Here is a 21,815-nt window from a genome sequence, read left to right on the forward strand (position 1 = left end):
CGCCAAGTCTCTGTCTCTCTCCGTCTTCTCGCCCTGTCTGCTATGGCACACCATAAATACAGACATTATAGCACACACACAAAAACACAAATGCAAACACACACACACACACACACACAGAGACAAGTCGTCCTCGGTGCGAGATGTAATCCACTTACCGGAGTCTGAGCATGCCGATGCCACTGGCATTTTGGAAATTGTCTGCCGCTGCGATCTCGTCAGGTCAGCTGCAGAGAGGGAGTTGGGGAAGGAAGAGGGGGCTGGGGGGAGTGGGGGGGGGAGAAAGACATGGTAAACAGGAGGAGGAATCTGGAAGATGGATCTCAATGTAAACCCCTTATTAGTAAATAAGACCACAGAGTGGAGGAAGAGCTGATAGGATGGGGGAGAAGGGGGTGGGGCTTAGAAGGAGCAGTATTTTGCTAATATATGTTGACGGAGCACTTCTTTATAGTAATTTAGTCTTTTAACGAAAGCAAAAATCGTGCCCCAACGTTTAGAAAAACGTAGTGCATCTTCTGGAACTGTATTTTTCATTTAATGAGATGATTTCCAGAGGCCCAGGGAAGCTGTTCAGACTTCTGATGATCTGGGGAGTTGGGAGTGGATTAGAAATGGGATAAGTCAACACATCCTGTGTATTCCCACCGGGGCAAATGCAAACCCCTACTGTCCAGAAGCGTTTGACCTTGTTGAGTATAAATAGCGTGGCCAATTTCTTTACTGATGTCAACCCATTATCTGCTCTATTGGGACGGGGGGAGTAAGGTAATTTAAACATTTCACACGATCAAAGATAGTTTGGGATTTAAAATGTACATGAGTTAGTGCGGACATAAAATGAGGCAGAGAGCGATATGGGTACAGAAAACTGTTTAAATGAAACGCCACTACCCTTTCCTCACACAGTTAAAATGTTGAATGTAAACCGTTTTAATGCAGCCCTGGCAACTGTGTGAAGCTTATCAGTCGAACGGCGAGTGTAGGAAGTTGGTGGATACTTATTTGTTTAATAAGATATGCTTGGCTTAGGGGCAATAACAGAAGCGCAGACATCGTATTTTGACTTGCGGAGGAATAAGTAGTGGTTAAGCGTGAACTTTGGGATGACCGTTGAGAAGAGTAGTAGAAAAAGAGAACTACCGTAATAGATCGCAGAGATTTCCAGCGGTTAGGGATGCACTGTTCATGTTGCCACGGCGACATCTTGTAGGTGGTATGGCAAACGGTAAAGTTTACACAAAATATATTTTTTTCATCTAAACTTTGTGTGTGTGTGTGTGTGTGTGTGCGTGTATATCTATGCTATCTCTGCTCTAGGATGAGAGAGGAGAGCTTGTTAAAAGGGGCACTGGGAGCATGAGAAAGAATAGGGAGCTAAAGCTGATTAGGCTGCAGCCCCTGGGAGCTCAAAACATCCCCTTAGGGGGGGGGGAAGAGAGAGAGAGAGAGAGAGAGAGAGAGAGAGAGAGAGAGAGAGAGAGAGAGAGAGAGAGAGAGAGAGAGAGAGAGAGAGAGAGAGAGAGAGAGAGAGAGAGAGAGAGAATCACAGAAAGGCTGTCTCTTTGAGAGGTTAGGAGGTGTGTGAGACCGGTAATGTGTGTGTTGAGTTTACACAAAAGACAAATATATTCCACAGCAAGAAAAATTGGTCGAATTTAAATCACATCTGAATCCAGTTGAGCTGTCAAGACCTTCAGACACTCTGGTAGTTCAGGGGGTCCACAATACCCTTCTCACAGTATGCAGGTAATCTGCATAAACATGCCCCCACACACACACACACACACACACACACACACACACACACACACACACACACACACACACACACACACACACACACACACACACACACACACACACACACACACACACACACACACACACACACACACACACACACACACACGCTCCATCTATAGAGCTCCCCCCAAGCCAATTAAAACAGCTAGCCAGCTGTGTTTTCCTTTCTGTGTGTGTGCGTGCGTGCATTAATTGCCATGTGTGTCTTCATTCCCTGCACACTTGACTGCAGAGATACGGTTCACCTGAATACAAAACACATCCAAACACCCATTACGGGCGGAAATATTTAATCCTGCAGGAGGAGCCACATTATGTCACCAATATAAAGTCTCGCTGATGAATCCATTCTGTCGCCGATCCATCCCTTTGATTCCCCCGGTGACCTGGTTCATCCCATGGTCAACGTCCACGTCAGCGTGTGACTCACTCACCACACACTGACCCAGAGTGGGGCTTTCTGTGTCGTTAGGTTGTATGGCAGCGATACACAGCGTGCCCTGGGCTGTTTCCACCGCGCACACTCTCCCAAAATCCATACTAACATACTAACACACACGCACACACACACACATGTGCGCACACGCACACATGCACAGCGCTCAACAAGCAATGTGCGCGCCAAACCACACGTGTGTGTTGGCGTCAGGCCTAAAAATAGCTCTCCTCTCCCACAGGTTTTGCTCTCTCTGTCTCTCTCTCTCTCCCTCTGTCTCTCTTTCTCGTGCTGCTGTCTCTCTACTTCACACGAGGAAAACGGTTGTATCCAAGACAACCACAAGCCGCTCTCTCTCTCGCCATTCTTTCCCAAGCACTTTGCCATGGCAACCAGGAAAAATGCATAAAATAGTAATTAGCTGAAGAGGGACGAGTAAATGGGGGGGTAAAAGCAACGCGTGATGTACGAATTAGAGCGCTCCCAGTTAGTAATGAATATGCACATCGCCACAACATGGTGATTAAGATCCAACAAGGATAACAGCGGAGTTAAATAACTATTTTTGGGGCAAGCCAAATCGAATATTATCACGGCAAGCGTGAGCTCTCTCAAGCTGCCGTATCGAGATCCACTCACAGTGTTCAGTTAATGTCGTACCAATCCCCCTGGTACCATCTAAGGGGGACTCATCAATTCAACTCACGGCCCGATGGATCAATAGAAGACGCAAACCTTGTTTCCAGCGACTGAAGCCAAGCAAGACACCAAACCCTGGGCGACTCGCCCTTGATTCTGGCATCATGTGGCTCCTATCCATTTCCCCTGTAAGCTGCCTTCGATTAAGGCCTCTGCTGAACAACAGGCTAGTTAATCAGGGAGCACTCCAACTTCATAGTGCAGCCAAAAAGAACGCAGAAGACGAATGAGACAAAAGATAGGATTTTTTTTGTATGTCTGAAAAAATAAAAATAGGAATGGAAAAACGAAGCTTAGACCTATGCAAATGCCCTCCACCTATTTACTTTGAGGGTGCTCCGAGGTCGGAGCCGCTTGAGGTTCGCTGGAGGGGAACAGAAGGATCCGGGGGCCCTAAAAAGATGACAGCCGACTCAACTCGTGTTCCAGGTCGTACGCCTCGCGCTTGAACGCACTTGAAGAGTCTGGAGGGTTGGAAACTCGCGCCTCATACATATTGATATGGCAACTACAAAAAAAAACACATGTCACCAGCTGGCAGGTAGGTGAGAGTGCCCGCGAGGAACTAATATATATCTGCGATTATATCCCTTTTCTCAGTGGTGGAGCGGTCTAAACTCACAGCCAGGTGGCTAATGAACCTGACTTTGTTCAAAAGTATGTTGTGACCTAGTGACGTTGGGGAGCCAATTACACCTTGTTCAAACTAAAAAGGTATATATTTCTATTTAAATGCCACTCAGGGTCATTGTTTTACTCATTATTTTTATAGATTTCTCTTTTGTTGAACTGAAAAATGCCTGTGTACGTGGTTGGTTCAAAGCTACCGCTAAAGGACCTCAGAACATAACCTCCAGCCCGGCGTCCCTCATCCACCCCCAGAACCCATCCTCCTGTCTCCGCCCTCTCTCCCCCTCCGACATACTTTTAGTTTTCACGAAAGGGCACCTGCGGCCGTAACTCAAGGACAGAGACATGAGGGGATAGGGTTCTGCTCTTTCAGTGTCCCCCAAACCCTCTCCACAGGAGAGATCCTGGCCAGGGGCCAAACGTCCGGGTATAACTCTATTCAATGCGATGAAAATGGCATCTCATAACTGCTGGAAGGAGAAGGGGGAGGTGGGGGTGGTGGTGCTAGGAGCTGTCTGCAGTCGCTACGGCAACAGCTGTCATGCCAGCAGCAGACCTGTTTTGGAAAAGTGTGCGCGTGTGTTTGCATGTCTGTGTGCGTGTGTGTGCGTGTTATCTCTAAGTGTGGGTTGGGGGGGGGGGGGAGTATAAAGAGGGTTAATCTCAGTGCCGACTCGACGTGGAAACAAAAGCAGACGCGTCTTCATCAGCGGCGTCTTCTCTTTGCCAAAGCCTGCTGATTGCCATTCCCTGTGTTTTCTTTTTAAAACGCTGCAAATGCCACTGCCTGCGGAGGAACCACAAGCAAGGAAAACAAGAAACCAGATCCTTTGTTTTGCTCTCTCTCTCTCTCTCTCTCTCTCTCTCTCTCTCTCTCTCTCTCTCTCTCTCTCTCTCTCTCTCTCTCTCTCTCTCTCTCTCTCTCTCTCTCTCTCTCTCTCTCTCTCTCTCTCTCTCTCTCTCTCTCTCTCTCTCTCTCTCAGGGGGAGTGGGGTCTGAGCAGTGTCACAGATGCAGCTTGGAGACTCATTTTGTTCTGTAAAGAAACCCTGAAGATCTGCTCTCCTCTTCCTGCAGGTCCATGCCGGCAGCAGTTTAGCTCTCCCACACGGTTCATTTCCAGGAGCTCCCTAATTGACGGGTCCCTAAATGACCACCAGGTGAGATGTTGATCGGTCAATTACACTCCCTGTAGCGACATCACACCTGGGAGTGTGTCCGCCCAGATGTGTGACGGATCATAGATCCACACGACCCGACTGCACCAACTGGTCAGCTAGATCTATTTATAGCTTACAGGGTGGACACTCCCCCACATGTGACATCAGACAGTCCAGGGCGGATTGTGAAATGGCTCGGAATGGTCCCATCAACATCCCAGCTGGTGGTCAAATAACAGCACTTCCAACGCTTGAAAGCATCTGTCGCCAACAGTAACTTACTAGAGTGCCTTGGGCGGCAAATCGACTGCTCTGAAAAGCACTTGACAAAAACAGTGTAGTGGTGGTCGTCACTAGACTCGTCGGCATGCTTGCCGCCCATGCTTGGACGACCTCTAAACTCCCTGTACGTCACCTCTGATATAAGAGTCCGATCCATGACTCATTTAAACATAAAATATGATCAAGGCTTCGTGCATATCTTTATCTTAGGTAAGCGACCACAATATAGAGGAACAGCACCCCAGCCGTACCGCATGTTTCTGGAAAGGTACAGCTAGATCTGTTGGTTTAGGTGTTCAGTCCTACCGCTGTCCAATGCACTCTCGGAGCTCCAGGGTCCGGAACGAAGACCCTGTTAACCAGCCTGAAGTTGCTTTCTGTCCGAGTCTAATGCCTTCTAATGGGGGCTCCATGAGCAAATCCTGAGGGGAATGTTTGGTTCTCAAAACCTCATTTTCTTCTGGTATAACCTGCTAAGCTCTAAGACCAGGTCGAGTATTTGACCTGGTCTGACCTGGTTTGCAAAGTAAGGAATTCTGAAAAGTTATTATAATAAATTATTTTTACTCAATGCATATGCTTTAAGAACTTAAGTTTTAAAAGGGCTAACCGCTAACGTCTTTCTATAGAATCCAACTGGAACATGGCAGAATTTGAATACAGAAGATCGCACTGAATTTATAACACAATATATTAGATCGATCACAGACGGCAAGATACTAAGACGGACAGATCTGGGTATGACTTTACTCAGGGGATGCATTGGAACAATCACTAACCATCAATAAATATGAAAAGTACGAGGCAGTGTTATCAATGTACCTGTCCTCGGCTGATCTTCCTGGCAGGCTGCACTAACCACAGAGACATTGCGTGTGTGCGCATGCGCAGAGGCCACGCACAGGTGCATTATCGCTCCATGTCCACACCTTGACAGAGAGTCCCTAAATATGTTGCAGCAGTGGTATCAATTGTAAGGTTGATATGTAATCGACATCACGAGCAGACAGCACTTCATTGCTAAATATCGTACTGATTAATATTATATGTTTTATCCATGTTTCACACATCAGTGAATATAGCCTACAGAGAGAGCGTAAAACTCATTTAATTGACCACCGTCGGTAGGTTACAGGCCTGATGTTATTTATGACAGTACAATACACCTAAACGCCTGCGGTGTGACGGACCCCGATAAAACGATGGTGTAAGATTTGCTGTTAGACTCTTAGATTAGCAACATGGCTAGGAGGACTCACCTGATTTGGCCACCTTGTTTTTCGTTTGACGTCCGATGCAAATAGAGATGGTCTGTCTTTCGGTGGCACGGTGCGGTCTCCACCGGCCGCTTTCAAATAGTGAAGCGACTAAGAAGACCCAGATACTTTACCTAGAGAGCCCAGACGCGTCAGTCCTTCGGCAGCGCAAACGATGAGGCGCACTACAATAACCAGCTACTACACATCATTTGGCGATCATTTGACCGATGTGAAAGGAAAGGTAGGTACATTTATAACGACTGTCACGTACTGGTTGGACCCGCCTGAACTTCTATCGGTACCCTTCTTCCATCCAACGGCAGTCGGCAACAAAATAAGCCAAAGGCAAGGAAACTTGAAATGAAAGAAGTCATAATATAAGAGTGCCATCTGGCGGCGATATTAAGAAGTACAATCCGAATGAAGATTGGCAGAGAACTATTGGGCCATGATGGTATATATATATATATATATATATATATATATATATATATATATATATATATATATATATATATAGAGATATAGATATAGATATATAGATATAGATATAGATATAGATATAAATCTATCATTTTTAGATAAATAGATAGATCGATAGATAGATTGATCGATTTTTGGAAAAGTTTAGCACCGTACAGTACAATATAGGACAGATTCTCGTCTGTATATATCGATATATACACAAGTATCTGTACTACATTATGCAGTATGCTTTGTTTCAGAAGATTATTATTTATTTTTTTATCCTATAGGGATTGTTTTTGGTTTGACTGGTGTTTAACTTTTGATTGTTTCTCTGTGTCGTCTAATTGTTGGCTATTGGTTTAATTAATGAAGGGCTGTGAGCGATGAAGGGAGGGAGAGAGGGGGAATATGAAAGTCCCTGTGGTAGAGAGACTGGACGAGACTGTGGAGGTGGATTCCGTGGAAGGCAAAATGTGTGCACATATCTTATGTTGCTTACAGCAACATGCAGTGAATATCTCGGGTCAACATGTTCTCTGAAGCTGGATGTTTTATTAATTACGGTTCGCCCAAGAGGTCCGCTAGCTGTTTGTTGATATTATTTGATTTGTCATCAATGCATTATTTATATACTACATTATTTATATACTGTAGGTCTTGGAGTTTGAATTACTAGGCCTATATTCCGGCTCATTGGCACCATCCAACGTCGGTCGAGAGAACTACACCACGAAACCTCAACAGATGAAACGAGGACGAGATAAGGAGTTCAAAGTGAAACACTTCGGAGTTGAAAGCCGCCTTCAGTCGGTGTCAATTGGCTGCTCTGGATGAAACAGACTGCCGTGCGTATGGTCAGAGTTGATTAGCAATATGTTATCGGAACTATGTGTTTGATTACATCCACTTGAAATCACCAGATCTACGAATTCATGCATAGAAAGATATATATATAGATAGATAGATAGATAGATAGATAGATAGATAGATAGATAGATAGATAGATAGATAGATAGATAGATAGATGGTTTTAATGTACCATTTGGCACATCACACAATATAACCGTGTGTGATATGTAAATTACAGGAAGGCCTATGGAATTCATGGTCCCTTGCATTTTGTCATTGGCTACTAGTTAGCAAACAATAGTTTAGCTACAAGCCCCAAAAAAAAGCAAGAAAAAAAAAAAGCTATACGAACAAAAATATATTACAGCCAAATAAAAATCAGGAATACTAAAAATATACAGTTGAAGTTAAAACTGTTGTGCAAATAATACAAGAACATGTGAGATAGTTTGGCTAATTTGAATAAAAATATGAACATAGCATGATGAGCTCCTTTGATGCAGTATGATAACAATCCACACCATGTGTTTTTATTTCAGACTTTATTTTGAAGTGATTAATTTGTTACCAAATTATTTACAATTTATGGCAAAACTGATCAGAAAACATGAACAAGACAGACAAACCAGTCCATGGAAGGCAGAGATAAAGAAATAGAGTGGAAATATGAAAATACCAGACAGAGCGAGGACATTTCCTTGCACACTGAAGAATGTCGTATTGAACAGAGTCCAGGGGAGGGTGTTGTCAGAGGTCAGCGGGTGGGGCTACCATTGATCAATGTACTCTGATCTGCAAGAAACAAGGGAAACAGCGACATCATTAACCCCACTCAAACCGACCCCACTATTGATCCCACACACTGTACTCCACAGGGGTCAATGTGGGGTGTTGATTAACATGAAACACGACTCATTGGGTCGTTCAACACTTAAAACGGAGGACAGTAACAAGCGTGGGTGATGGGAGCTTTGCCACATTGTTAAAAGCGATTTAACGAAACCGAAGTGTCTTTTTCATGTAATATCCCCCCCCCCTCCGTTTCAGCTGTTATTGTGAGTTTTAAAAAAATGTGTTGCAGGCTGAGAATTCTAGGAAGGAGGGTGGGCTGTTATCTCCATGGTTACGACTGACGGTCACTTTGTGATACTTTTTTTTCTTAAGATAGAGCATGTCAAAAACAAAGTATTTTACACCGGTTTCTTTCTAGGCTGATATTTTGCTCACAGTGACAAGAGGATATATTTCACTATGTTGAAGAGCACTGAAAACTATGGCTTTTAAAACAAAACAAACCATGATCGGTAGTGGACTTGCTAAGATATCATTAATTAGAGCGATTCAAAGAAGTAAAGGGAGAAACAAAGCAAACCCAGCCTTCTCACCGAGGCTCCGTGTCTCGGTCGGGGTTGACTCCAAACAGCAGCCTGGCCACTTCCTGCTCTGGGGTGGCTCGCTTCCCATACCTGGATGACATCACAGAACACACACACACACACACACACACACACACACACACACACACACACACACACACACACACACACACACACACACACACACACACACACACACACACACACACACACACACACACACACACACACACACACACACACACAACATTGCATGAAGGTCTGCAGAAGAGACAAAGAGCAGCTGATGTATTTAAGCACCGATTAAATTGCTTTTAGACATTTTTTTGTGCTTTATTTAAAAGGTAAAGTCTCATTGGAATTCAGAATAATAATATGCGTTGGCTACTGGCCAAGTAGCTACTTAAGACACCTAACGAGATAACAAAAGCAAAAGCCTTTGGTTTGTGTCATGTTTGTTCTTCAATTGAGGGTAGGGTTATCAATCATTTTTATCAGTTGTAAATGTGCCACCATTATCATTTACAAACCAAAGGAGACGCCCGGCTGTTGGAGTCTCTTTTGGTTTGTAAACACACATGGTGGATTTAACAGGCCTCAACAGAACAACACAGTTAATGGCAGCAGGTAAAACCTCTTTAATGATGAGGTGGGGGGGGAATGTACACACACACTCACACACACACACACACACGCACACACACACGCACACACACACGCACACACACACACACCAACTGTAGACGGAGGAGCATAAGTGTCTGCTGTGATACCACTGCTGTCTGTGATCATTGTCTCCTCCTCAATATGTTTGAAGTATTTTAGATGTATTTTACACATTAACATTAAACAACATGAATATATTTATATTAATATTAATATTTTTATAAAGACAAATTGACCTACACTTCTTTTTTTTAAGGCAAACCTTCGATTGGAAGGCCAAATTTGAGGAGTTATACTGGCCTAATGGTGCTAGTGGGCCGAGGAGGCAGAACCTAATTTGCCTGGTGGTCTGGCCTCCCTCTGCAGAGTTGGGGGCGGCTCCTGATATCCATTATGGGATTTTATTAGGTCTGAACTTCCTCCTGCGGTCTGAGGGAAGCCAGACCTTCTTCCCACAGAACCACTGTTTCTTTAATATTACATTCCAAACATATAAATCGTAAGAAATCTCTAACAAACTCACTGAATCCTAACTGTTATTATCCCACGTTCACTGACGGGATAGCGTTGTGGCCCAGGTGGGTTCAATAGCGGTGTTAACACCCTCTCACCTGTAGGCATCAGAACAAGGTGTCTAACCTACCTCGTGATGTGCATCTGAATCTCCTTTAAGTAGTTTTGGATAAAAGCGTATATGGCAAAAATAGTTAAAGGATTGGACCTAGATGAGTATAGTAGAGGGCAGTCAAGAAGTGTTTTAATTATCGAGTAGTTTAATTTTATGACTGACTTTTTTCCAAAGCCCTAAAATTGGACTTCTGTATAATCTTTGTAAAGAATTTCCTTTGTTAATAAAGTTGAATCTGTGTGTCAGCGGGAAACGTATAGTTTAGTTCAGGAAAATGCTGTTGAATGATAAATATTGGTATATCTTTCTCAAACATTTAATATATAGTTTTGTTATATAGTAATCGTTAGCCTTCATGGTAGTCTAGGTCGCAGTAACCCTACCGTTGCCTCGTGATGAGGTTGACGTAGTGTCGGAGCGCCGTGTGGTATTTGGCCCAGTCCTCCGGCGCCGCGTTGCTCCCAGGACTCTCCGGTTTTGGCGGGTAGGCGTCCGCCAAGTTGCTCAGACACACGAGCAAGCACACCACGAGGGCGAGGAGGCTGATCCACGGTCTCATTATGATGGCCATCCTGTCAGACAGAGCAGCCTCTTCACTCAACAATTACTCTACAAACAGACGGAACTACAAACCACTCTTAAACTAGTCCAGTTCAGAGCAACAGATTGTATAACCTTATTTATTACTAATAAATAAGGTTACTAACCCTAACCCTAACCCTAACCCTATAATTGGCCAAGGTCCCTGAGTTAATCAAACACAATAAAATGAATAAATCGCACAGTATGATACATTGACAGGCTGCTAAATAAAAAAGATGTATAATAGAGCCATGTCATTGAATAGGGTTCTAAGTTGAAGTACAGCATAGGCTTTACTAAACGAAAAGATCTACAAGCAGGTAGGCTAGGACTTACGTTTAGTTGTTGTTGTAGATAGTTCACCGTAGCAGTGATCTGTTCAGAAAGATCCTCGCTCCGAGACATTATATAGGCCGAGCGTGTTCTCCTGCGGTGGGGAGGATACCTGCTCCCCGGGAAGAGAGCAAACCCCACCCTATTTTCCCTCTCTTTTTTTTTAATGCATTTATGGGTCAACTATCGTCATTCACGTCTGCAGAGCCCGGTGGGCTGCATGCCTGACACACTTTACTGCCTTCACTAAGTCAATATGATTTTTGGATGAATGCAATGTTCATTCTGGATATTATTAACCAGGTTCGTTTTTGCTGAGCTCTGTCTGGCATACTCGTTGATGACGTCACAAGCCCCCCTCGGGTCGCAAAAAAATAAATGAGTTATAGCGACCCGATATGATGCCTGACAAAGAAACAGCCCAATTTCTAAAGCCCAAAGAACCAATGTTATTCAACGATATAATAGCCTACTTGTCCTTCAAAGTTTTGACGTCCATCATAAAATATCTTCAATGATTCAATCAATGAATACGTTACCTCAAAAATATTCCGCAATTTGTTTTGAATGGCTTGGGAAAGCAGATCACCTGATCTCCACTTTATGAAGCAATGGTATATAATGCAGTTGTTAACTTTCAGCACAATGGATAGCTCCTCAGCATAGACCAACGCGCACCAGCACACCAAATACACTGCGGCCACTTCCAGTGTGCTCAAGGCGTTGAGACAGCCGTCGAGAGCAACCAATTAAGACTGGACTGGAGTGTTAGACCCAACTATTAAAGTAAGCCTAGTCCTCGTCTTTAAAGGACAACTTAAAAAGCAGATAGGGTATGTACATCAGAATGTATCATGGGAGTTTTTTGGTTGCTGATACTGGGGCATTTTTTTAATGTAAAATCCTAAATATGCTATCCTCTGCTACTCAAACCATGTTTTGTTACTTCTCGCATGAGAAACACTGTGGCAGTTTTAAACACAACAATATCACCCCATTATGACAAGTCATTTCACAATTATGACCAAAGGGACACTAACACACTTTCTTCTCTATACGCTATATGTTTACTTTGATTGCTCCTCTATGTATATCTATATATATATGTTAAGTTTACAGTTCTCAATTGCAAAACAAGATTTCCGATACGAGAAGACCAGTTGCGCCATTAAGTCATTAAAACAAATGAGTTCGTCCAGGGAATATCAGTTAACCGCCTTCTCCTTTGGCCTTAACCACATCCATCACTGCAGCTCCTAACATTGTTTGTTGTCATCATCATTACTAGAGTTGTAGGTCACCAGTGGCACGATATGCAGATCAATACAAAAGCTATACACCAAAGCAGAACTCAGAGCATGTCCTGTATCCTAAGCTATCTATCATGGAGTTTCTCTTCTTCTGATAAATGGACGCAATTTCTTTAAACTATTGGCCTACCAATGACACACACACACACACACACAGTCACACACACACACACACACACACACACACACACACACACACACACACACACACACACACACACACACACACACAACATTAGGCTGTCGCCAGTCTAGGCACCATGAAGGTCTCAAGTGCTGACATTAAGTAAATTGAGCAGAGTCGTCACATATAGCCTATCTTTACGAGCCCAGTGGCATTTGTTTATCCGGGAGATCTTCCTGCTTTCCCGTTTAAAAGCTAAACGTGCACGCGCAGTCCTTATCTGAGGAAGCAATGTCGCCCGACAGCAGACGTACAGATGTTGCGTGATCTGTTTACATGTGTATGTCTGCACACACGGCTCGTTCACCGATGCGGTAAGATCACTGATGGTTTGTTCAAACTTTGTTCAGCTGCCGTTTTCGCTTAAACAATCCAGGAAGGATTTACAAAAGAGCTTGAGTTCAATAATAATAATAATACAAAAAATGTGAAGTAGGAAGTCTTCTTAACCACATCCTTATTAACTACTTTACTTTTTATTTTCAAAATTATAATCATCTTCTCTGTAGTTTCAATAAAACTATGTTTTCACTTGGAACCAACACCCTCATCCCATGGTTACGTTTCAAAACCATGATATTGCAAATGTGTGATAGCTGCATGGTGACACCAGCAAAGACACAGACAGCAATTATACAAACTTTACTGATTTTTCCACTTCTGTTCAAAGAACATATAGCAAGTAATAACCAATAATCCATTGTATATGCCTGAGTGAGTCATGGCTTTTAGTATGACCATGTGTAGTCCATTCATCATCCTATTTATACATGGGTCATTCTGTGAAAGGATCATGACAAGCCAAGGCAATCCATATCTACACAAAGCACCTACAAAAACCCATATCTCAACACAACATAACCCATTGTAACGGAGGCGTTCCCCGGGTCATCCGGGTGATCCTTGACTCTCGCCATCAACTCCTCTGTCTGCTCTTCAGGGCCATAAAAAGTCAATTGAAAACACAACAGCTTCGTGGCCAAGAACCACTCATTGGCCTGCTTTTTCGACCGTGCGGAAAAAAACAACAGACTCAGATGAGTGGTAAAAGGTCTAAAGGGCCAATAAACTTTAAGAGCGCCAGAGTGTGGCAGGTCCAGAGCCCGGGGATAATGGGTGCTGCTGGACTTCACCTAGTAGTTTGGAGCTACTTTAAGGAACTTGCATTTGCAGTTGTGTGACGGGGTTGTTAAGAAAAGAAAACGTGAAGAAAATGTGACCTTCACGTTCACGTAAGACATCATTTCAATCTCGGACTAAATTGCTTTATTCGAGACCATCCATTTCCCCCCTCAGCTGGACAGCAAAAACATATTCCATTTTCATTTCCAAGTGTAAAATACGTCAGATAAGTATTACAAACCATTCTTTGTTGCAGAGAGCCATTTCCCAGGAGTGTCTGTCTGACTAGTTTCAGCAATGAGGGGGAGAGACAGGTAAAAAAAAGGAAAAAATATGTGTCCTTATCTAGTGCAATGGAGGAGCCTCTAATATGATCAGAGTGCTTTCCAGGCGTCCATCTTGTGTGAAGGTTGGCCGCAACACATTATGGAATATGAAACATTGTAATACTGTGGAGTTGAATGATTTGAGAGGTGATGCAATAATTTTGTGAAACATAATATTATTTTGATATTAAAGAAGTGTTAAATGAAAGACAAAATCAGATGTATGATACATATATAAGAGATATAAGAGGTCTGTGTTCAAAATAAAACATTAATTGCATTGCAAGTTGATAACATCCGTGCCAGCACTTCTAAGTAAACACCTAAATTAAGTTTTCTGCCGTGTATTACAAATTATGAGGTATCCCACTGGGAACAGTTCAATTATGTATTCTTTGCTTGCACATTGCTGATCTCCATTAGGATACGACATGATGTAAACACGTGGCTTTGCCGAGTCCTGCGTCAAAGCCTTACATGTCCCTAGAAGTAATTATGTAAAGCCAGGGCATCCCCCACATCCTGGGCTACAGACTCTCAAGGGGAGAATCTCCCAAAGTGACAATCAATACGATGACATCATCCATTGATTGGTATGGTTTGGAAAGGATTTCCCTCTTTAAAATTAACAACAGCAAGCAAAGAGCTGATTTTGCAGCAATTAAAATGCAGCCAATAATTCGTATTACAGTCTAGAATAGTGTAAGAGAAATAGTCTTGATATAAACAGTCCCAGTAGAACAGTCTGTTCTACTAACTGTCCAACTGTTCTACTAATGATGTTATCATTCAGTTATGTCATAAAACAGATTATTGGTTTAACACTCAAAAGAGACAGTCTTAGTTGCACTGTCTGCTTAAAACAGTATTTGTAAAAAGATCCAAGTAGAACTGTGTTTGAGAAGTCTTATTCATGACACAGGCTATGCTTTTGTTAAATAGTGGACATACCTCCTTTTCATTTCCAAAATGTAAAGGGGGGGGGGGGCAGCAGCGAAAAGAGGCAACACAACCAACTTTGCAATTGTTTTTTGACGAGAAGACAAATGCAGGTATAAAAAATGATTCAGTCTGAATTACGAATAAGAACATTCTCTTCGCTTTCCCGGACGTTTACACAAACTGAAATTTCACAAGGAACTGAGAGGAAGGAAGTGTTTTGGAGGGTAATTCCATGTTACTTACATTTTAAATGGGATCAAAAGGTTACGAATAGTTTAAGTCTAGTTGAATGCATCAATTGCCAATGCGAGTCTTTTTCATTCAATATTAATGACTTGCACATCACCTAGTTGTTGGATTAGTTAGAGAAAGCAAGGATTGCAGGGTACTCAGAACACAGGGAAAGCAAAGGACACCCTGAACCTGACATCTCTCTCTGGGCTGTCTGCTGTACATACGCCAACTTTTGTTCAAGGAGACTTTCTTAATTTTCCAGTGAACGAATTGGGTGGACTTCCTATAAACTTTTTTTCTTTACCAAAGTAAAACCCATTTAGCTAGTAAAATGTTGTGATCAAAGTTGGTCAATGTATGTAGTTAATCCACCCCGACAGAGCAACCTGAATAGTCCTATCGAAAATCACTGCAGTAGTGAAGCTCCTCTGTTAATCAGCCCAAACCGGGCCGCTGACCATTCCCGTAGCACACGCCTGTCACGTGTAATAAAAGATGTCCGCCTCCTCGAATAATTACTCTCATCGGTCGCAGCCGTGTGGAGAAAATGCTCCTCGATGAGATAATCCCTAGGATGCGAGTGTATCGTGATTATAGTCCATAATCCGTTAAAGCCGAGCTAATTGCACTTTTATTGTAAGCATGCAGTTCGACCGACTCAATAAGAGATCTTACTTTCTTACCGTTTCGGGCATAATTGATGAATGTGTTGGAGGGGGGCGAGTATTTTCCTCTAATGACCACCATTCGCAGTCACGTGGAAGGCCATAACCCCGGCTTCACTGTTGCTCTTTAATTAAAGAACAAGTTCCCCACTGAACTCATTAAGCAGCTCAGTGGCATGTAGGGGTGTATTAGGCTGTTATTGGGCAGCCATGTGTGAATACTGTTTATTGAAATGTATGGCTTAATGGGGATACACTTCGCTGACGTTCAATATATTGAATCCTCAGAATTATGACGTCCATTCTTTGAAATATGCATTCCTAAAGTTTATTATTCAAGTTAAATCTTTCAACGTAAGAAAAAAAAAAAAAACATGCTTTTCTTTAGTTTTTATCTAAACAAACATTGCGAGAGTACGGTCAACCTTTTAAAAATGATTCACCAAAGCACAGTACCGATAAGCATTTGTGGTGTTGCCTAACCTCAAAAATATTTTTTTGTGAGACACAACTCCTTCAGTAGCAAAATACAAAAAAAATTCTCAACATTTTGGAAAAACATGCTGAACCAATTTCTTTAACTCCCCCATACATCCTACATAGTTGTCTCCATTAGTGTGTCCACCATCTTTGGCAGGAACACTTCAAGGAAATGAAAGAAGTCCCGGAAGTGGTCCTTCCCCTCACTGGGGGGGTGGATCTGGAGAAGGACCTTGGTGCTCTGCGTGGCGCCCACCAGCTTCGCCTGGACCCTGAACACCAGCGGCACTTTCACCCTAGGCTGCTTCTCCAAGATGTGCTCCGTCACCTGGGTCTCCAGCGCCGTGCTGCTGCCCTCCGGCCTGGAGTCCACCGTCTCCTTCACCAGCTCCCGCCTCACCTTCCTCCGGCCCGCCCACACCGCATGCGTCTGGCTCCACGTCCAGCAGGGGGCGCCGGGCTTGGGCCCGCGCCCCAGCCTCGCTTTCTTCCCCTGGGGGGACGTCGAGGCGTCGCTGCTCTCCGAGGACAGGGGCCTCTTGGTTCCGACGGCGGCGGCGGCGGTGCTTCGGGGGCTGTCCTGGCCCGCGACGCCGCTGTCGTTGGACGTGTTCAGCTCCTCTGAGGTGGCGTCCATGGACACGCATGATCCGGGCGCCGCGTCGGCGTGGCCCGGGTCCCCCGCCGGCGTCGGTTCCGTCAGGGACCCGGGGCCGCACTTGAGGACGTTCTGGAAGACCTGGACCACGGCCACGCAGACCCTCTGGAACCAGAGCGGCCGGAAGTCGTCCCCGGCCTGCTGCAGCTGGGCGCGCAGACCCTCGGGCAGCAGCGCCAGCCTGAAGGGGATGCTGATGCTCATGTCCTTGTCGGCGGAGCCGTCCTGGTTCTTGTGCTTGGGCCCTTCGCCGTGCGGGGTGAAGAGGCGCACCAGCCCCCAGGGCTTCCCCTTGGTGGACTTGCGGAGGTACTGGAGGCTTCGGCAGTACTTCTCCGCCTCCTGGCACTCCCTCTGGAAGTTGAGCTGGCTGCGCTCGCTCAGGTTCCCCGCCACGTTGTGGGAGAGCTCGAAGGGGTCAAGGAGGTTGAGGGGCCCCAGCTTGAGGGCCTGGTTGTGGGGCTGGCGGGGTTGTTCTTCCTCCATGGCCTCCTCCTCCTCCTCCTCCTGCGTCGTCTCCTCCCTGGTCTGGCCGATGAAGGAAGTGACCGGGAGCGCGCGGCCCTCCCGGAGGGAAATGACGCTGCCGGCGAAATCAAAGGTGGCGTAGAAGGAGAAGAACGCAGCCAGCAGCACACCTGCGGACACGCCCAGAGAGAAGAGCCGACATTGTTAGGGAGGGGGAACTGTTCCCGCAGAGGAACAGGGAATCACACATTGCTTCTGCCTGCCATTGTAGAAATGGTCGTGTCGAGAAACGAGCAAGTCACATGATAGCACCTGTTTAAATTAATATAAAAAGGCTAGCCCGATTTTGCTACTGCTCCTACATATACTTATATTGTTGGGGGTTAAAGAACGTTCTAGCTTTAGACTGGGGTTTCACTCTGGGTTTCCCCAGATTGTACCACACATAGGCAGGGCCATTTCAAACTGCTCTAGTATCATGCAGCGGACTATTCATCATTTAAATAAACTTTGTTCTAACACCAAGAACATCATGGCCTGTAATCTCTACCAACCAGATGGGATATCATATGATGAAAATAACTTCATGTGGGACCTGAGCCCAGGCACTTACAGAGGTCCTGCTCATTCTTGCTGGGAGGGACAGCGATGGGCTGGCTGGGGAAGGTACAGTCCCACCCTTCAATTACACACTCCTCCTCTTCACCTGGAAGGAGACATGGTGGTCAGGGACCGGGATACGGTGGAAACCATAGCACTGGAAGTTAGTTAGTTAAAGAGCCTGTTGGATCCCAGTAGTTCTGCTTTAACATAGAAGGACTGCTGGGCTCCAGAAGCTCTGCTAAAACATGGTTATAGCAGAACGGTATCCCAGGTCATGGCTCCTGCATCTCTTCCAGAGTGCGCTCATGAATCAAAGTAATGACCAGATGAGGGTGCTGCTCTGGGGCTTACAGGCCATGGCTTTGAGCTGGTCCACCGTGGGCAGGACCGGAGGATCGCTGTTCTGCAGGAAGAAGATCACCAGCAGCGTCAGGGCGTAGTTGTTGAGCAGCGGGCCAGCACCGCCTACGTTTCCTGTCCCGTCAAAATAAGAGTTACAAGTCAGAGCAAACAAACTAAACAGAATTAAGCTTTGACGTAGAAATGTTCGGCTAATAAAGTTTTAATTTGATCTTTTTAAAATAAATATATTTTGGTATCTCCAAATGCTGGCCAAGACAAAAACTAAATGCATGTGCTTCTACTGCCACCTGTTGAGGGAACACAGCAAGTGACACTAGACCTGTGTAATGCCTAGTTAAAACTTGCTCAAAAGGGGAGAAACTTGTTCCATTATACCATGGTAAACTGACAATTTAAATATTGTTATTAAACTGATTTCTGTAATAATAGTGATTTCAGATATTCCGTTTTGTCCACCATTTTAAAATATGGTGGAAGGCACTAACAGGACCAAGGACCCATGCGTTGTGGTGTGATTCTCCAGCAGAGATAAAGGGGGTCCTACCAGCCAGCTGTTTCTGCCTGGCCCAGTAGCGAATGGTGTATACCAGGGGCCTCAGCCGGGCGTCCAGCCCAGAGCAGAGCTGCAGGTAGCGTGTGTTCCTCACCGCCAGCCTGGGAGGGAGGGGGAATATACTTAAGAACATGTATACTAAAACCACGATTTATTAGCAGTGTTTAAAAAGCTGTGACTTTTACCAGAGTAAAACTATTGATTTACTAAACAAACCAAAAATGTGTACATTTTTGATTTGGTTCAGTGCAGCGCGGCAGAATGGCCATTAACAACGTCATATTAGTTGGTGGTCAAAGAAGTCCAGGGCATTAAAGTACGAGGTCATCCGCTGACCTGTTGTTGATGCTGATGTCCCCCTGGAGGTCCAGCTGGTGGTAGTGGAACTTTACCACGGGGAGCCGGGCGCTGGCCACCACCTGCACCTTGTGCACGCCGGGCACACACTTCTTCAAGATGGCCGCCACCAACTCCAGCAGATCGGCGGGAGACGCCGTGGACAGGTCGATGTCCGACAGGATGGAGTCCTCCGAGCGGCCGTCGTCCGAGGAGGCCTCCGCCACCTGAGAGGCCGACAGAGACAGGTAAAGAGACAGATACCGAGCTTGAAGTTGGGTTAATAAACTGAATGAGTTGTTGAGTGATCCATGGATTCCTCCCGGTGTACCGGTTCTGTGGAGGACTTGGCGCGGGCCTGGAAGGTCTTGGTGTTCTCCAGGTCTAGGAACAGGTCCAGGTCACAGGAGTGGATCCCAAACGTGTTCACGGAAGAGCCGAACGCCATGATCTGGCTGTCTGTAAAATACCAGGTGGGAAATGTGTTTTATTCATTACAGAGCAAAGTGCAGGTTAATGTCTTTAATCAATGCACATTGTGTGCTCTTAGAAAAGAAGATTACCATTTTTTGTAGTTTTTTACTGCCGACAAGTTCTAAGAATAGCAAACCAATGTAGTTATACTGGGCGCGGCACACATTGTACGATTAGATCAAAAGGGGGGAAACCTACATAAACACCCTGACACAAAGCAGAGCCCTTTTAAAGCTGGGATTCACACGCATCTCCCAAGATGTACAAAATAAAAGTTTACCAGGGAAGAACTCTGTGAAGACCTCCTGGATCAGCTGGACCAGCAGCGCTCGGGCATTCTTCTTGTTCTCCGTCAACTGAATGCGCTCCACCACACAGTGCATCTGCTCATTCACCTGGGACAAAACGCAATATTCAGCTGACCTAATCTGTACCGCATCTTCTGTCAATACATTATTACTCCCAAAAGTCTAATAATAATAAGTGTACTACTATTTGTTCAATTATGTCCTTGGCTGATGAGTTGAGCAATGTCACCTATCTATGCTGCTATATAGAATAGATTCTAAATGCAAAATGCAAGAACATTCATACAATTTTAACCTTAAGTGAGGTAACAACAAGATGATCATTCAATAACTGTAGATTAAATGTAATGAATGACAACCAATATCACATTTGTTATCTGATCTAGTAGCAAACATTACAACATAGAAACCAAATGTAAATATGGACTTTTCCGTTCACTAGTACACTGAAAAAAAACAGGTGCAAACTAACACAGTACTGCAGGATGGATTCTTACCGTCTCAGCCTGAACCAACACCGGTTTAAGCCGCTCCAGAACCTCTTGGAGGTTTTGGAAGTCTGTCTTCTTCTTGTTGATGAGCTTAAAGCCCTTCTTCTCCCGTGGCTTCACCCGCAACCTCTGGCCGTTAATTTCGTGTACCAGCTGGGACAGGGCCGTCTGCTGGCCTTCAATCTCACTGAACTGCACGATGGCGTATACGCCCTGGAACAACAGAATGAGTTCATAGTTATAATAAAGTGATATGATATAATTTTTTTTTTTAAAAACCATGCAGGTGAGTTTTTGTAATTGACATTGCATCTTTTATCTTTAATCTACACATATGATGAGATGTTTTCATTAACAGCGAACATAAAACACATTTGATTCATTTCTCAACCAACCCCTTTCCCTTTGGTCTTTCTCTCCACAGTTTTCGATGGATTCCATCAATCCATCTAAAACAGTGGTTATTCAGGATTATTAGAATTATACTGGCTACAGTTTCAATCAAGCACCCAACCTTGTCTTTGTCAAAGATAACATTTTCGACATCTCCGAAGCGCTGGAAGTATTCTGTGAGTTGGGTCTGAGAAGCGTCCTTCTGGAAGCCGCTGACGAACACGCTGCGTTCCTCCTGCGCCTGCCGGGTGGCGCGCACGTCGGTCAACGTCTTGTGCTTTCGCCCTTTCACATGCTCATCCAAACTAGGTTCTTTAAGAGATAATGTATAAATGTTACAATATGTATGATCTCTGACCCAGGAGATATACTAGTCTGATTTGGTGTGAGATAAATAAACAAAAGAGAAAAAACACTGAATGTTTACGATCGTAAAACATTTCTCACAAATTACTGAAAGTCACAATAATGGTAGTTAACGTTAGCTACTTACTGTTTGGCATATCGATGTTGCATAGTTTGCAATGAAATCCTTTTGGCGTCGTTATTATGTCCACTTCCATAAGAGCAGTTTAATTTGGTATTTCTAGTCTAAAAGGTCTTGACTCAGGAAAGACTTCGCAGATTCGTTAGGTCTTTTCTCAAATCTCCCTCCAACGAATGCCTTGCGTTACTTTCGGTCTGACTTCTAAATGAGTCCGTGCTATACATTTACCCCAATATTGGTTCCG

At 44.4% G+C, this 21,815-nt stretch overlaps 3 protein-coding genes across 3 annotated transcripts in view; all 3 read right to left on the reverse strand.

Annotated features, from left to right (window-relative positions):
* Positions 1-6,599, reverse strand: part of mpp2b (MAGUK p55 scaffold protein 2b) — a 41,040-nt gene extending 34,441 nt beyond the window's left edge. Inside the window, exons 1-2 of the mRNA XM_030340609.1 lie at positions 6,273-6,599; positions 159-260 (exon numbers count right to left, since the gene is read on the reverse strand). Of these exons, the coding sequence (XP_030196469.1) occupies positions 159-189 (31 nt within the window). The 5' untranslated portion in view covers positions 190-260; positions 6,273-6,599. The remainder of the gene's footprint in view (positions 1-158; positions 261-6,272) is intronic.
* Positions 6,600-8,114: 1,515 nt separating this feature from the next.
* Positions 8,115-11,314, reverse strand: LOC115531380 (peptide Y). Its single transcript, XM_030340610.1, has 4 exons — positions 11,178-11,314; positions 10,643-10,831; positions 8,975-9,055; positions 8,115-8,381 (listed from the first exon to the last, which is right to left on the reverse strand). The coding sequence occupies exons 2-4, from the start codon at positions 10,828-10,830 to the stop codon at positions 8,357-8,359; spliced, it is 294 nt and encodes a 97-aa protein (XP_030196470.1). The 5' UTR covers position 10,831; positions 11,178-11,314; the 3' UTR covers positions 8,115-8,356.
* Positions 11,315-16,259: 4,945 nt separating this feature from the next.
* tut1 (terminal uridylyl transferase 1, U6 snRNA-specific) lies at positions 16,260-21,783 on the reverse strand. The gene is made up of 10 exons (XM_030340738.1): positions 21,578-21,783; positions 21,206-21,396; positions 20,698-20,904; positions 20,173-20,287; positions 19,750-19,877; positions 19,419-19,645; positions 19,074-19,183; positions 18,518-18,640; positions 18,177-18,269; positions 16,260-17,733 (listed from the first exon to the last, which is right to left on the reverse strand). Exons 1-10 carry the CDS (start codon positions 21,645-21,647, stop codon positions 16,553-16,555), a joined length of 2,445 nt encoding a protein of 814 aa, XP_030196598.1. The 5' UTR covers positions 21,648-21,783; the 3' UTR covers positions 16,260-16,552.
* Between the last annotated feature and the right edge of the window lie 32 nt (positions 21,784-21,815).

Source organism: Gadus morhua, chromosome 18, assembly GCF_902167405.1.
Source record: "Gadus morhua chromosome 18, gadMor3.0, whole genome shotgun sequence".
Taxonomy (NCBI): Eukaryota; Metazoa; Chordata; class Actinopteri; order Gadiformes; family Gadidae; genus Gadus; species Gadus morhua.

Bases quoted from the DNA above. Each gene is read 5' to 3' on its own strand.
- LOC115531380 (XM_030340610.1), bottom strand. From the start codon at position 10,830: ATGGCCATCATAATGAGACCGTGGATCAGCCTCCTCGCCCTCGTGGTG. The intron at 9,056-10,642 runs GTAGGGTTACTG...GATGTCATCCAG, and splicing joins AACCTCATCACGAGGCAACG to GTATGGGAAGCGAGCCACCC. The intron at 8,382-8,974 runs GTGAGAAGGCTG...TGTTTCTTGCAG, and splicing joins GACCGAGACACGGAGCCTCG to ATCAGAGTACATTGATCAAT.
- tut1 (XM_030340738.1), bottom strand. From the start codon at position 21,647: ATGGAAGTGGACATAATAACGACGCCAAAAGGATTTCATTGCAAACTA. The intron at 18,641-19,073 runs GTAGGACCCCCT...TTGACGGGACAG, and splicing joins CAGGCAGAAACAGCTGGCTG to GAAACGTAGGCGGTGCTGGC. The intron at 17,734-18,176 runs GTAAGTGCCTGG...GCGTGTCCGCAG, and splicing joins CAAGAATGAGCAGGACCTCT to GTGTGCTGCTGGCTGCGTTC.